Source organism: Phyllostomus discolor, chromosome 3, assembly GCF_004126475.2.
Source record: "Phyllostomus discolor isolate MPI-MPIP mPhyDis1 chromosome 3, mPhyDis1.pri.v3, whole genome shotgun sequence".
In the NCBI taxonomy this organism is placed as follows: Eukaryota; Metazoa; Chordata; class Mammalia; order Chiroptera; family Phyllostomidae; genus Phyllostomus; species Phyllostomus discolor.
In genome coordinates this window covers 49,424,417-49,440,098 of record NC_040905.2, presented here as the reverse complement: position 1 = coordinate 49,440,098, position 15,682 = coordinate 49,424,417, and the positions used below count along the sequence as shown (strand labels likewise).

Below are 15,682 nucleotides of genomic sequence, written 5' to 3'. Positions count from 1 at the left end.
ATGTAAACCAATGTTCCTTACATGGTTTTAAAATAACAGGCTGTCAATAAGTAGACACACATCATTTGGTCCAACATCAGACACACACACAAAATAACAAGACAAGGATTGTTCTACAGATATTGAATGAACATTGTTAAGATGAATGTAATTACCAAAAAAAATTTTTTTAAGGTCAGTCCAAAGATACAGCCCACAATGGTTCCATCACAAATGTGTCTTTATTATTTAATTTTTTTCTAACAAACAACAATGCTAAAATTAAGGTAGTTTCTGGAAACTGACCTACTGATGGAAAAAAAAAAACCTGAAAGAAAAAATCTTTAATATAATTGTTTATTTTTAAAAAGAAGGCCTCAGCAAATTTTAGAAATCTAAATCACGAGATTTGAACCAATCTTTTATAAAATAAAATTTCATAGAAAGGAATAATTATCTTCATATGTTATTCTATTTTTAATTGTCATTCTTCCTCCTTCAATAGCTTTACCCAAATCCAACCTCGGTAAATGCATTAACAGTAACTTCGCACCATTATACAGAAAATGACATTAAAAGCCAAGTATCCAACACCCACAATATAATAAATAACTAATATATAATATCATAGTTATGTTAAGATATAAACAATGCATTTTCAAGATTTAAGACTAAAGACCAATGTAGTACCATATAATAAACTATGATAATTTAAGAATTAGAAAAACATTGTATATAATTAAATAAACTCAATAATAATCTTTAATTTACTTTTAACTGGCTAGTTAGCAAAAACATTTTAAAATGACTTCTGGAATACATAAACATACATATAATCATTATGACAAACTTACATGATCTCCAATTATGATTATAAATGTATGAATTTCTACTATATACTATTTAAATTTCTCTTCTATATCATCCTTCATTTCCAAGTTGCAAATCAGAATAAAATAAAATACCATGATAATAGGGAATTTTCACAGTGTATGACTGAGAATATTAGAGGAAAAAATTCACTCATTACTTACCAGAATAACTCTTAGACAATAATGACACATTTGCTTCCCCAAGAGGCATTCAAATGATCAAAATTCTAGAAAACCCTACAAATAAACTCAAGCCCTACTCACTTTAATTCTAAAAGTCTCTATATTTGTATATCATTTTAATGGCTTTCTAATAATTGTTATAATATAGAAATTAAATTGGAAAATTTTATTAGAAATTAGTTTACTTAAAAACGTGAGTTCCTTTCTTACTGAATACTCCTAATAAATTAACATAATTTAAAAGAGAATGAAGAAAAGGTTACAGAGAATTTTTTTGAAAGTCTGTCTCATTCTAGATTCTAGAATTATAATCAGAATTCTAGGAAAGTAATACAAATACTAACCACAGGTTTAACATCTTTTAATAGACAAAGAGCCTTTAGAACTAAGCAATCTAGAAACTTTGGGGACAGGTATTATCATTCGGTAAATCCCTACCTGACAAATGTTAACGATTTAAAAACACTAGTCATTACAGAAGCAATGAGTGTACTGTGGCAGCTGCTTACTAACACTATCCTGATAGCAACCTTAAAGCAGTCAGTAGTTTTTCAAGTGTTTGTCTTACTCCTATGTATAAGTAGTCTACTACTGACTACTGAAATTCACTCTAGGAAATATTTTAATCTTTTTAACCTTTCTACATACAGGTAACCTGTTTCCTTTCTTTTCATGGCAGAAAAAATATTAAAGTATTTATGAAGTTAAACAAAACTTAAAGGTCATCTAATCCCACTATTCCTATTATCGATGACAATATTAGGGCCAGAGAGAGAGAACAACTTGGCCAAAATCGGAAACACCAGTTCATTATGGTAAACCTGAGTCTGTTTGACACACCCTGTAGACTCCCGTATGACAAAAAAGCAACTACTTATTTCAATCTCTCTATTTTCTCCTAGGGAGGAGTGGCTTAAATTTGCCAGAGTACAGAGTTGGTGATATCCTTTAACAAAGACCTAGAATGTAGAAATGGTTGATGATAGTACCAATAATTACAAACTGACTCAGTAAATGGGACCACTCTATCAAAAATAAAATGTGTTTAACAAAAACCTAAACCAAATGCTAACAAATTTCATTAAACCAGTAAAATACTAATGTTTGAATTTTTCTTTTTTTATTGTTTGAGTACATTTGTCTCTATTTTTGCCCTACCATGCACCCCGACCCCACCCATCCCCGCCTCCCACCCTCAAACCTACCCACTTTGGCTTTGCCCATGTGTCCTTTATACATGTTCCTTGATGGTCCTTTCCCCTATTTCTTGTGAAAACCAGACCTTGGGGTATCTGAGATTAAAGTACATTTTTCTAAAGAAAGGCAATCATATTAAAATTTCTAGTGTAATGAATTAAGAATGGAGAAATAGGGTACATATGGATGCTCATGTATGTTTAATGTTTTAGTCAAATTTAATTTTTAAATCACAATTAAAACTAAAAAATTATGAATAGATAGTAGGTGGTGGTACATAAAGTTGATCATTTTATTCTTTATATTTTATAAGAAATATTTCTAATCTGTTCAATTTTTAATAAATGTGAACTGGACAGAGTTCACTAAAAAAGCATCAAAAATAATCCATTTTTCAGACTGAACTGCAAAACTGAACAAAAATGATTAGTGATATATATAGAGAGAGAGAGTAGTATCTAAAACAGCCAATATCATATGTTTCAAATCCTTTTAGAAGAGCCAAACATCTAATACATATCTAAAACTGGTCATCAATGAAAAAAATGTATCTTATACTTAGCTTGAAATTTTGTGACCACAAAAAGATTAAACTTTCTGATGACGGATTCATAAAACTCGGACTCATTTACCTATGTTAAGTGTCTCTTAACAACTCAAAAGTAATCATCTGATTTCATCATTCAAATAAAAAAAAATCCTACTGTCCATAAATAACCCAATAAATTTCTGGTACATTATTTGTCACACATATAAATATATACACAAACTCAAATAGCTTGAATATTTTTATATATCATTAAACACCTGAAAAACATGATTTTTAGTGGCTGTGTAAATTTCACATTGTGGTATCCTCTAATTATTTTAATCATCCCTCATCCCTAAAAATTTAGGATTATTTCTAATCTTTTACTATCTCAACAAACACCATGAAAAACAGCCTCATAAACATCCAATTAAGCATCCCTGATTACTACCTTATGATAAATTCTTCTAAATGGAGCTACTGAGTCAAAGGATATGAATATATTACAACATCACTTTCTAAAATGTGGCAACATCATTAATCCAGAACAGCCCAGATCCTAGACATCCTGGTAAATGGTCTCCTATTACATTAACATCAAGATTTTCACCCTTTCTCCATGTCGGCTCAAAAAAAATAAAAGCTTCTTTGACCAATAAGAAAATCATTTAAATCCTGTTCCAAGTAAAAAATAAAAACATGATGAATAGTATGTGAGCTTATTTTTATAGGTCTTCTGTACGTTCATCTGCCTCAAGAAAATGGTTCCACAATACAGTGGTGTAAGTTCTTGGAATATAAAAGTGAATATAGAAAACTGTCAAAAAATAAAAACACAGTAGAACTTCTTTTAAATGCTTTCCAGGAAATAACATTTCTAAAACATTTGTTAAAGCTACAAAGTAGAAAATAAGGTCTAATGGGCCTTAAAATGAAATTTTTAGAACAATGCTATTTGAAGTTAGGGTCAATAGGGAAGACAACATAATAAAGTTTAACTGCATTTCCATTTTAAAAATTGGGGAAAACTCATAATACTTACTTTGTAAATAGTGCAAAACCATCAATACAAGACTATAGCTGCTTAAAGTACCACGACTGGCATCATTTATCTCATGGTGACTTGCCCACTTCTTAATCACCAGTACTAACGGACGAACTCGATTTTCAACTGAAAGTAAAATTAAAACTTAAAAATGGTAAGAAGACAGTGTAGCTTCTTTTAAAGTTTACATTATTTATCAACTACATGCCAATAAAAAGCACCGCCTGTATATTAAACAGTGTTTACCATAAATGTCTTATTTCTAAAGCACATCTTAGCCACCTTTTTAAAAATTGCTAATTATTAAAATTCATTTTATTGACCTATAACTCTGGTAGTATATATTTTAGTGAAGCAACACATTTTACATATAAAAAATAAGATACTATACATAAACAATCAAAGAGATGTCAGCATTGAATACAAATATCTTTAAAAAGGAAGAAAGAATGACGAATAAACAGAAAAGCTGATAATTATTTGGAAATAAAACTTACGGTATGCATAAGTTCTGAGAAGAAATGTGTTTCTTATTCCAACAATATTGTTTACATTCAAGTCGAAGTCGACACAACTATTAAAAAAGAAATAGAAAAAAACTTTAGCCAGTAGAAATTAAACTACCTTCCTCATAAATAAATTAATATCCATCCATCCAATGATGTAAATATAGCATGGCCCCAAAGGCCAAAGACCTAAAACACTAAAGAAATTAAGAGTGAATACATACTCAGTATATCATTTTAATAGGATCTAGTGCGTTTTAAAACTACAAAATAGGATTACTATTGAAAGATCTGTAATATACTGGCAAGGCTTCAATTATCCTTAACAAAAATAATGTAAAAGTTTTGCAGTCCTTTCCAGATAAACAAAATTATGTGACCAAACATTTCTAGGTAAGTTATTCCATTAAGTTATATATTCTCAACTAATTTAGAATTATAACATCTGCTTGAAAAAAAACACAAAACAGGAATAAAAAGCCAAACAGCACAGACAAAAAAAAAATGAAAGCTCTGTCTATACATTATATTCCCTCCAAAAAATTCATAAATTATAACATCATGCCAAATTTAGCTACTGATGTCTGGGAAAAATTGTAACAGTCACACACAAAAGAGAGACACTTCTTTAAAAGAAAAGATATGCAGTTAACAAATTAGGAAAAGGGGCAATAACAATAGATCTATGACGAATGGCTAAACTCAAAATAAAAGAAAGATTACTCAGCGTATAAGAGCTTTGCTATGAGACTTCCAGTCAAGATGGCAGAGCAGATAAGTGTAGTGCTCACCTCCTTCCACAACCACATCAAAATTACAACTAAACTACAGAACAACCATCACTCAGAAACACTTGAAATCGGGCTTAAAGAAAGTCCCACGACTGTGGAATTAAAGAAGCCGCCACACCCACAGTTGAAGGAAGGGTAGATGTTGACTAGGCTGGTCCCACAACCCTGTGTGGCTGATAAAAATCAGGAGATCTGGGTTGTATAGGTCCCCACTGAGCAGAGAGGGGTTCCAGCCCCACACCAGGCCAGCCGGCTCAGGGTTTCAGTGCCAGGAAGACAAGTCCCTGTAACTTCTGGCTGAAAAACAGCGGGAACTGAAACTAAGGGAGACAGAGGATTGCTAGAGTCCCAGACAGTTCCTCTTAAAGGGCCCTCACTCAGATTTACTTGGACTTAATCCCTCTGAGTTCCAGAGTTGGGGCAGCAGCTTTAAAGGTACCAGAGACATAGAGGAGGAAAGTGTCTGGCATCAGGAAAACAGCTGGAGGGGCAGCTCTCTCCCAGACGGAAGTGCTGGCAGAGGCTGATGCTACATTGTTCCTTGTCTGAGCCCTCCCCCCACAGAGCTGGCAGGCAGATGTTGTATCCTAGACTCTATCAACGTGGCTCAACCTGATGCTTCCCTGAAATACCTCCCCACCCAGCTTTCAGATCCACCCAAGCTATTTCCAGTGGCTTTTGCATACATATGGCCTGCCATGGCTCATCTTCAGGTTTTCCTAAAATCTCTCACACAGGCAGCATGAGGCCTCACCATGCCCTGTACCTCTCATTAAGTGGCCTCAGGCCTGCCACTGTCATCAGCCAGCCTTGGTTCACAGCCTGGCCTTCCCTGGGCACCTCTAAACCCAGCACAAATAAAGCAGCCATCTGCAGATTGCTTTGTATCTCATGCTGTGTGGCCCAGGCTGAACGCAGCCAGGGAAAACCTTGACCTATACCTCCCAAGAGGTCCCACAGCCAGTGTACCCAGTGGACAGCTTCCAACTACATTAAAGAACCACCACCTGACCACCTCCATAATCAATACACTCAAGGAGCAGACTCAGTCAGCACCAGAGACCCAATGAAGACAGACCAGCTCTGTGGAGTTGGCCCCTGCGCAGCTAACCATCCATGATGATAAGAGGTCAGTGGTTGCTGCCTGTCTTTGCATCCTACAGAATACATACTACATAAGGCCATTCTACAAAGCCTGGGATATAGAGCAGAATATCTAATACATAAAAACAAAAACAAGGAGGCTGCCAAAATGAGGACACAAATCAATATGCCCCAAATGAAAGAAGAGAACAAAACTCCAAGAAAAAAACTAAACAAAATGGAGACAAGCAATCTACTAGATGCAGCAAAGTCATAACACTGGTTATAAGGATACTCAATGAATTTAGGGGAAGAGTAAATGAACTTAGTGTGAACTTCAAAAAAGAGATAGGAAACATAAAAGCAGAACTAGAAAACATAAAAAAACAGCCACAAAAGACTGTATTAACTGAAATGAAGAATACATTATAGAGTATCAAAGGTGAAGTAGATAAAGTAGAAAATCAAATCAGACATCGGGAAAGTAAGGAAGCAAAAAACACCCAATCAGAACAGCAGTAGAAAAAAAAGAATCCAAAAAAAGTGAACAGTGTAAGGAGCCTCCAGGACAACTTCAAGTACACCAACATTCACAACATAAGTGTGCTGGACGGAGAAGAAAGCAAGAAACCGAAAACATTTGGGAGAAAATGACAGAAAACTTCCCTAACTTGAAGAAAATAGACATGTAAGTCCAAGAAGCACAGAAAATCCCAAACAAGATGAATACAAAGAGGCCCACTCCAAGACACATCGTAATTAAAATGTCTAAGTTTAAAGATAAAAAGAGAATCTTAAAAGCAACAAGAGAAAAGAAGTTAATTACCTACAGGGGAGTTCCCATAAGACTGTCAGTTGATTTCTCAAAAGAAACTTTGCAGGCTAGAAGGGACTGGCAATAAATATTCAAAGTTATGAAAAGCAGGGACCTACAGCCAAGATTGCTCTACCCAGGAAGGCTACCTTTTAGAATCGAAGGGCAGATAAAGAGCTTCCCAACAAGAAAAAGCTAAAGGAGTTCATCATCACCAAACTATTATTACATGAAATGTTAAAGGGGCTTATTGAAGTAAAAGGAAAAGATCAAAACTATGAACAATAAAACGGCAATAAATACATATCAATCACAATTGAATCTAAAAAAACAAACTAAGCAAACAAGAACAGAGACAGAATCATGGATACAGAGAGCATTTTTATGGTTGCCAGATGGGAGGAGGGTGTGCGGGAATGGATGAAGAGGTGAGGGGACGAGGAAGTACAAATTAGTAGTTACAGAATAGCCATGAGGATGTAAAAGTACAGTACAGGAAATAGAGTAGCCAAAGAATTTATGCACAGGACCATGGACATGAACAAAGATGTGTAGATTGCCTGAGGGAGTGGACAATACTGGGTGCAGCAAGGTAAAGAAGAAAAAATTGGGACAACTGTAACAGCATAATCAATAAAAATATTATTAAAAAATAAAACGAAGACCATTCAAGGCCAAAAAAAGAAAGAAAAAGATAAAGGAGTTCATCATCAAACCAGTATTATATGAAATGTTAAAGGGTCTTCTTTAAGAAGAAAAAAAAACAAAAGTATGGACAACAAAAAGGCAATACATACATATTTATCAACAACTGATTCTAAAATATAAAATGAACACGCAGAACAGAAACAGACTCACAGATACAGAGAATATTTTGAGTTGCCAGATGGGATGAGGAGTTGGAGGGATGGGTGAAACAGGTAAAAGGATTAAGAAGTACAAATTGCCTGTAACAGAACAGTCATGGGGATGTAAAGTACAGCATAGAGAGTAGTCAATAATATTCTAATAACTATGTATGGTGTCAGATGGGTGCAAGATTTATTGGGATGATCACTTAGAACGTTCTGTAATGTCAAATCACTGCAGTGTACACCTGAAACTGATATAATAATGTATGTCAACTGTAATTGGAAAAAAAGTTCCAAGCCTCTAAAAAAAAGTTTTTCTAAGAAAACACTGCCTAAAAATAAAAACTTACTAGTTTAACTAAATTTTACTTAAAAATAAAAACTTATTAAATTTACTTTCCACAGCTTTTAATCATAAAATTTTCAAATTTACTATTTCATATTTTCTTGTTTTTAGAGAAAAAAATTCTGTAGTTTTTTGATTATCCATGCATGTTGATAAAAATGGATAGTGGTATTAACACTTCAGAGATATATATATATTTGGCTTTGGGAAACATATGGTAACAATGGAGCTATATTCTTTAATTGTGTTTGTGCAAACCTAACAGTGAAAACAGTTTTCATTTCCTCTATGTAACTCAACAGAGAACAAAACACTTAGGTTAAAACTAGTCTGCAATAAAAAATACTTCTGTCCTGCTCTGGCTGATGTGGCTCAGTGGATGGAGCACCAGCCTGTAAACCAAAAGGTCACTGGTTTGATTCTTGGTCAGGGCAGTGCTTGGGCTGAGGGCCACATCCCTAGTTGGGGGTATGCAAGAAGGAGGCAACTGATCAATGTTTCTCTCACACAATGATGATTCTCTCTATTTTTCCTTCCTTCCCCCCTCTCTAAAAATAAATAAATAAAATTTAAAACGAAACAGAAAACAAACACACAAAAACAACTTTTGCCCTGGCTGGTATGGCTTAGTTGGTTGGGCATCATGCCGCAAAACAAAAAGTCACTGGTTCCATTCCAGGTCAGTGGGTTTGGTCACTGGTCAGGGGCATGTGTAGGAGGCAGTCAACTGATGTTTCTCTCTCAAGCAATGTTTCTTTCCTTCTCTTTCTCCCTTTCTTCCCTCTCTAAAAACACATATTTAAAAACTTTTCAAAAATATGAATTTAGAGCTTTAAAAATATCCATAGCACTTGCTTCAACTTCTACTTCTGGAAACACTAAAGTAATTATTTATATAGAAAAAATTTTATACACAAAATGCTTATTTTAACAGGGGAATGGGTAAGTTAATGACAATATTCACTCAATGAAATACTGAAAGCCATTAAAAATGAAGTCAGAAAATATTCAATGATATAAACAGTGTTTATGATATATGACTGCATAAAAAATATGATCTCAACATTCATTTTAAAAACTCTTGCACTCATTTGCACAAAAAAGAGACTGAAAGGTTTACATCAAAATGATAACATCAGTTATTTTTAGTTGTCAAAATGGAATTTTTTTAATGGTTTGTAGAGAAAATTATAAAATGAAGTTTATAAAGAATAGTTAAAAATAAAGTTTGTATAATAATCTTGAATAAGAATACAACTGTTTCTATAACCATATATGTTAAAACAATTATAATTTGCTAATAGTTTATTTATGTTTAGTTTGTTTTATCTCTCTATATCTTTGTGCTTTAGACTTTATTTACTTTATAAAAGTTCAATAAATTATTTATAGAGTGGATGTTTTGATAGGAAAGGTTTAAGCCAGGAATATATCTGGAGTTTCACTCAAAATACATATATATTCAGTCAATTCTGATTAACAGTAGCTATGTTCTATAAAGTCACTGTAAATGCTGAATTAGTGACTACTAAACCATTGCCCCTACAGGAAATAGTTATGTCTCTCTACAGGTCTTCAGTCACATTTTCATCAACGGATTAACATGTAACTGTTTATGTGCATTTCTGTTTAAAGACACCTTACTTAATACATTATTGAATCATCAACAGTGAACTCACAGCCAAGAGCACTGTAACGCATGCCTGAACAAAGCATATCTAACACACATTATTTTCCTATAAAGCAGAACACAGCTTTGTACACAGAAACACAAGACAGTACCTCAGCACTAGGCTTGTGGCTATTTTAAACAGCAAAACTACCCACAAAAGCAAAAATGTAAAAAAAAAATGGTACTAGACTGTGAAAATAACAGTATGAGAGCTGAAACAAGAAGGCAGAGCGTCACATTATTTAACCTCAACTGGAATACACACGATGGGTGACTCAAAATTTCCCAAACTTGGACATGTCTATGAATGACCATGAGAGTGGTAAAAGAATTAATTTAGGGGGAAATGGGATTACAAAATAAATTTCACCAGGTAATGAATTTGCAAATATGGAATCCATGAATAATGAGGATTAGCTACGTATATACTTACACCTATATTTCAGTATTACTTTCATAAAACTGGAATAAAAAGCCTGATTTATCAGAAACCTGTTTTTTTAGAAAATAACAGTTTTTTTAACAAAGAGTCAATATCTAACATTTTTACTTCATATTCAGATATAATCTAAAAAATTCTAATTCCAATACCTATAATAAATTCAGAACCCAGACTGTTAGAATATATAGTTAGATTTATAACAAGCTCTTTGATACGTGAAATTTCATTAAGATATGTTCTTAATACAGTCATTAGATTTCTAAAAAACAAGTAATCATTTAAAAAATCTGAAATATAAATGTGTATACTCTTTAAATTGCGTAGTCTCAAATACTGAAAATTTCAAGCTGAATAACTACATAGTTATGAAAAATTGTTTGGGCTATTTTTAAAAATTATTTCAAAGACCAAATCAAGTGAATTCTAAAAACTAATGAAGATAAGCTATTATGTTACAGCATACACTTCTTAATTATCTATATCAAAAGAATATCTAAAAATTACCTAAAGCCAGAGAAAATAGGGAACTCAATAATTATTTACCTGACTTTATCCCTGAATTTAACAATTGGCACTTTTGCTCGAATCAGCTGAGGTCTCTCAATGTAGCCGGCTGAAGGATAAAAGATAATGTGAATACATCTCAAACTCATACTGTACCAATGTACAGTCTTTAAAAATAGAATTTTACTAAGCTAAAATAATTTAAGAAAATATAGTCTTTGCAAAAGAAAGCAAAGAAAGGGCATTATTGAATTCTAAGAATGGAATTTCCAATACCGTTTAAAGGACTTTATAATAAAGTTATTTTCAGAAATGTGGTCTAACATCTATAAACATTTATAAAGAAGTTCCTCAGAACAATGTAAGCATGAAAAATATCTAGGCTAGCAGCAGTGGGACAGCTAAATTCTGGTTCAGGGCATAGCAAAATACCCTGGCAGCATAAAAATCATATGAAGAATTTTAAATGTATAAATGCTTACAACATGATACATGGATCGTGATACCTCAAAATAAGTACGACCTCTAAGGGAAAGAACACATATCTACATACTTCTTATTCCATCATAGTTTTAAAATATTTTTTTTCTGAGTTGAAAGTAATATATTGTTCAGTGTAGAAATTTGGGAAAATACAAAAATGTACAAAAAACAAACTACAAACTTTACCAAATGAGAAATTTCCTAAGGTTTTAACTAAAGAATACTAGATATAAAAACTATAAATTTCTGTTATTATGCTTTACCACCAAAATCATAAAATACTCCCATACCAAGTTTCAAATAGAATTGATGTGTAAGAATTCAGTGAGGTTTAGTGAAAAATAAGGAATTAAAAGTTCAAGTTCGGCCCTGGCTGGCGTAGCTCAGTGGTTTGAGCACAGGCTGCGAACCAAAGTGTCGCAGGTTCGATTCCCAGCCAGGGTACATGCCTGGGTTGCAGGCCATAACCCCCAGCAACCACATACTGTTTCTCTCTCTCTCTCTCTCTATCTCCCTCCCTTCCCTCTCTAGAAATAAATAAATAAAATCTTAAAAAAAAAAAAAAAGTTCAAGTTCCAAGTACAAGTTCTAATACCAAAACAAAAACAAACTACACTTCTGCAAGTTATTGAACCCCTGGGTCATGAGTCTTCTCACATACTAAAAATAACAACAAAAAAACCCCTTTCATTTGAATTAGATGATCTCTAAGGTCCCTTTCACATTTAATATTTTATAATTATAATACTAGCTGTTAAAAACCCCCTTAAGGAATGAATTACTCCTTTATTTCACAGATCTAAAAACTTCACTCCACTAAAATAAATAATCAACTTCTCTTCTTTAATAGATGTAGGCTGTTCAAAGGCACTAACTTTTTACTTGATTTTGAATTTTCCACCTCAAAGTCTGACAAACAAAAATATCTGTTAAATAAATGCAAAAATGTCTTTCCAATATCACACAGTGTGACTTCAACTGTCCACAATGTTCTGTGGATGTTTAAAATAAATTATTTGAGATAGCTTAACATTTGAACTAAAATCTGCTTAGTTTATTCAAATAATATCTTACAATAAAATTGCCTAAGTTAATAATTTTGCTTTCTTTTGGAGTAATTCACTTGGGCTTCAAATTCAGGGATCTATTTTTAAAATTTGATGTCCTAAATTCCATCTCATTTCAAGACAAGATGAAATTCTCTCTCCCTCACCTGAATAAGACTTTCTCTGTATCACTCTTTTGGCTTTTGACAGATACTTGACATTACAGTCTATAACCTTTTGAGAAAAAGAACTGAAGCTTACATGAGCTCTCCATTGCATTCAGTGTGATATCTTGCAAGTAAACTCAATAAAGAACTGTTGAATAGTCACTCTTTCCAATCAAACTTAAAGGAATTCATTTGGAAAAAAAGATCCACATAATACCTTTCCTGATCAGAAAATAAACAATTCTTACCAGAAAATAAGTGAGACAAACATTTTAAATAAATAGTTATGTCAGACGACATATGAACTTGAGGCATATCAGACTTACAAAGTCTAGTACAGAAGTGTTTATGGACTAAGGTGAGTATATGCCGTGCTTCAGTCTTCTGATTTACCTGAAAAAAACACTGAAAAGTTAAAAATAAGGTGTTTTTTCATTATATGACTAACCTTAGTGTTTCATTTTCTTAATGTATCTCAACAAAGATAAAACATATAAAGTATGCTTTTCTTTGGAGTTACTTTTCAATATACACTGAATTACATTATAGGAAAAGCCAATCTTTATATTGTCTTTCACATCAGCATTTCTAAACCAATTCCTGATTTTAAACCTAAAGCACAATTTTAATTGAAAAATTGAAAGAGCCATAGACATCATGTTTTCCTTTAGTATAAATGTACAAAAAGCAATGTTCTCAAAAAAAATAAACAAAATTTTAACTTTCTGTAACATGTTTTATTTCCCAATCCACATTATGAACTGCTTAAGGATAAGGTTCAAATCTATGGCATCTCAGTATAAGTTGTGGCAACGTGATTCAGGCATGTGAATAAGACTGAAAGGTTAGTGAAATGTGCCTGAGTATACTATAATTACATGACAGAAAGTTTTAATTAAAACACCAGTATTGCCCTGGCTGGCGTAGCTCAGTGGATTGAGCGCGGGCTGTGAACCAAAGTGTTGCAGGTTCGATTCCCAGTCAGGGCACATACCTGGGTTGCAGGCCATAACCCCCAGCAACCGCACATTGATGTTTCTCTATCTCCCTCCCTTCTCTCTCTAGAGATAAATAAATAAAATCTTTAAATAAAAAAAAACACCAGTATTCTCTACTGTATTTATTATTTCTGAGTTTTTTAAACTTTCCTTTGTAGGATCCCAAAGCCTAGAAAAAGTTTCTTTCCTGAAATAAATCTTTCTGATTTACAGTAACTAGAAGCCAATTTTGTTAGTAAAATAATAGGAATAGTAAAAGCATATATTACCACTCAATAGATTTTTCTTGTATTTTTAAAGAGCTGAACTATAATAACGCCTTTTAAAATTATATTGAAATAATTTAACCTTTGGTAATTCAGAAGAGACCTTAGCATATTTAAGAGGCTGCTTCATGTCAGCAATTACTGTGGTATGAAGGATACACAAGGGTACCAGTTAACAGGAAATTCAAATAAACACAATACTAAATAACAAAATTTAATAAAAATAAAAAGAACAAAGCCAAAATATCAGGAGAGACATATCACAATAGCTTTATTTTAAATTTCGGTGAAATGTCTCCTTTTGTATTCCCAAAATAAGAACTCTAAATCCCATAGTATTTTCAAGGGGGTAAAAAAAAATGAAGACTAAAAAAAGAATCACTGAAAATTCAAATATAAAGGAAATATATCAAGAAGGTAATACTGACACATGTTCTTCCCCTCTGCTGCATCCTGGTAACATATATAACCCAGTGACAGTTCAAAACAGAGACAGAGCTCTTTAAATGCACAGTGAAGCCATCTCACTTTAACAACGTAAAAATAAATTAATGCTAAAATTCCTGTTATGCTTATTGTACAAATACCTTAAAAGAAAAAGAAGTATTTCCTGGCTTTCCTTGAAGGTATACTATAAACAAAGAATCCAAAGAGCTATTTAAAGCAAAACAAGTTATTTTCCTCAATGACTTTTATATAAAATGTCCTAAATGACTTAACACGAGAAAAAAAATGTTTCATTACTTACTGGTTCCTCTTTCACAACTAGACATAAATCACCATCACTTGTCCGGGTACCAAAGCCATTTAAAGAGGACCCAACCAAAAAAAGCCTGCTTTCTAGAGAAACAGAAAAGAATTATAAGGTATTATTTATAATTTTAAACAGAAATTCATATACATAATGGGCATGAAAAATAGGGAGACATACGTGGAAATAACAGTTGAATTTCTCTCTGCAGCTGAGTTCGACAGAGTTCTTTCTTCTTTAAATCACTTACTTGCTGCTGACATGCTTCAAATAACTCCAGTATCTGCTGACTCAACTTGAATCCACCACAAAAAAAATAAAAATTTTGTTTAAAAGTGTAAAAGTCCTTAGCATAGTGACAAGTGTAAAACAATACTACCAAGAGTATTTTAAAAATAAATACATAATTTCTCCTTAACCCTTTCCAATCAAAACTGTTACTTAAGTAACAATAGTTACTTAGTAACTGAAATAGCTACTAACTTCTACAAAGTAAAGTATAATGCACTAGTCACAGATAATTCATGATAAGTATAGTCTATGGGACAGCACAGACTCCAACCTTCAATTGCTGACTGGTTTTGGACGAGCTAAGAATGGTTCTTATATTTTTAAAGGGTTAGAAAAAACAAACAAATAAACAGATGTGACAGAAACCATATGTAAGTGGGGGAATCTAAAATATACACCATCTGTCCCTTTAAATAAAACATGTGCCCAAGCCTTGGTATTTGTACCAGAAATAAACAGAGCTTATAAGAAAAGTCCCTGGTCCTCTATGTGCATTGCAAACCACCCTTGCCCCATCCTTACAGTAATGCCTGGAACTCTGACATACTGTTGCCATCCATAGACAGATCTCCCTGTTTACCTACCTATCTGGTTTACACTTTCCCCTTCAACCTAACCTTGGCCATCACTATAGGGGATTTCCATATCTATAATGAGCTACATTCCACAACATACTTCTACCATTTCTGAACTTCTTTTATTCCAATAGTTTTCATCAGTGTTACACTCCCACAGTCTTATGTGGTCTTTGCACTAAAACAGAACTTCTCTGGCTCTGAAATTTTAAATTCCAATATTACTATCTTGGCTTCAATCTTGTTCAGTTCTGCCCTAGAACCACACAAACCTGGGTTCCCTCAAATCCT

At 33.1% G+C, this 15,682-nt stretch overlaps 1 protein-coding gene across 4 annotated transcripts in view; it reads right to left on the bottom strand.

Annotated features, from left to right (window-relative positions):
• TENT2 (terminal nucleotidyltransferase 2) overlaps positions 1 to 15,682 on the bottom strand; it is a 55,189-nt gene that overhangs the window by 20,283 nt on the left and 19,224 nt on the right. For 3 of the 4 annotated variants that reach the window (XM_028511104.2, XM_036020461.1, XM_036020459.1), the window contains 6 exons: positions 14,706 to 14,820; positions 14,523 to 14,614; positions 12,837 to 12,915; positions 10,854 to 10,923; positions 4,303 to 4,379; positions 3,803 to 3,931 (listed from right to left, as the gene is read on the bottom strand). In XM_028511104.2, the coding sequence (XP_028366905.1) occupies positions 3,803 to 3,931; positions 4,303 to 4,379; positions 10,854 to 10,923; positions 12,837 to 12,915; positions 14,523 to 14,614; positions 14,706 to 14,820 (562 nt within the window). The remainder of the gene's footprint in view (positions 1 to 3,802; positions 3,932 to 4,302; positions 4,380 to 10,853; positions 10,924 to 12,836; positions 12,916 to 14,522; positions 14,615 to 14,705; positions 14,821 to 15,682) is intronic. The other variant, XM_028511105.2, reaches the window with a different exon arrangement.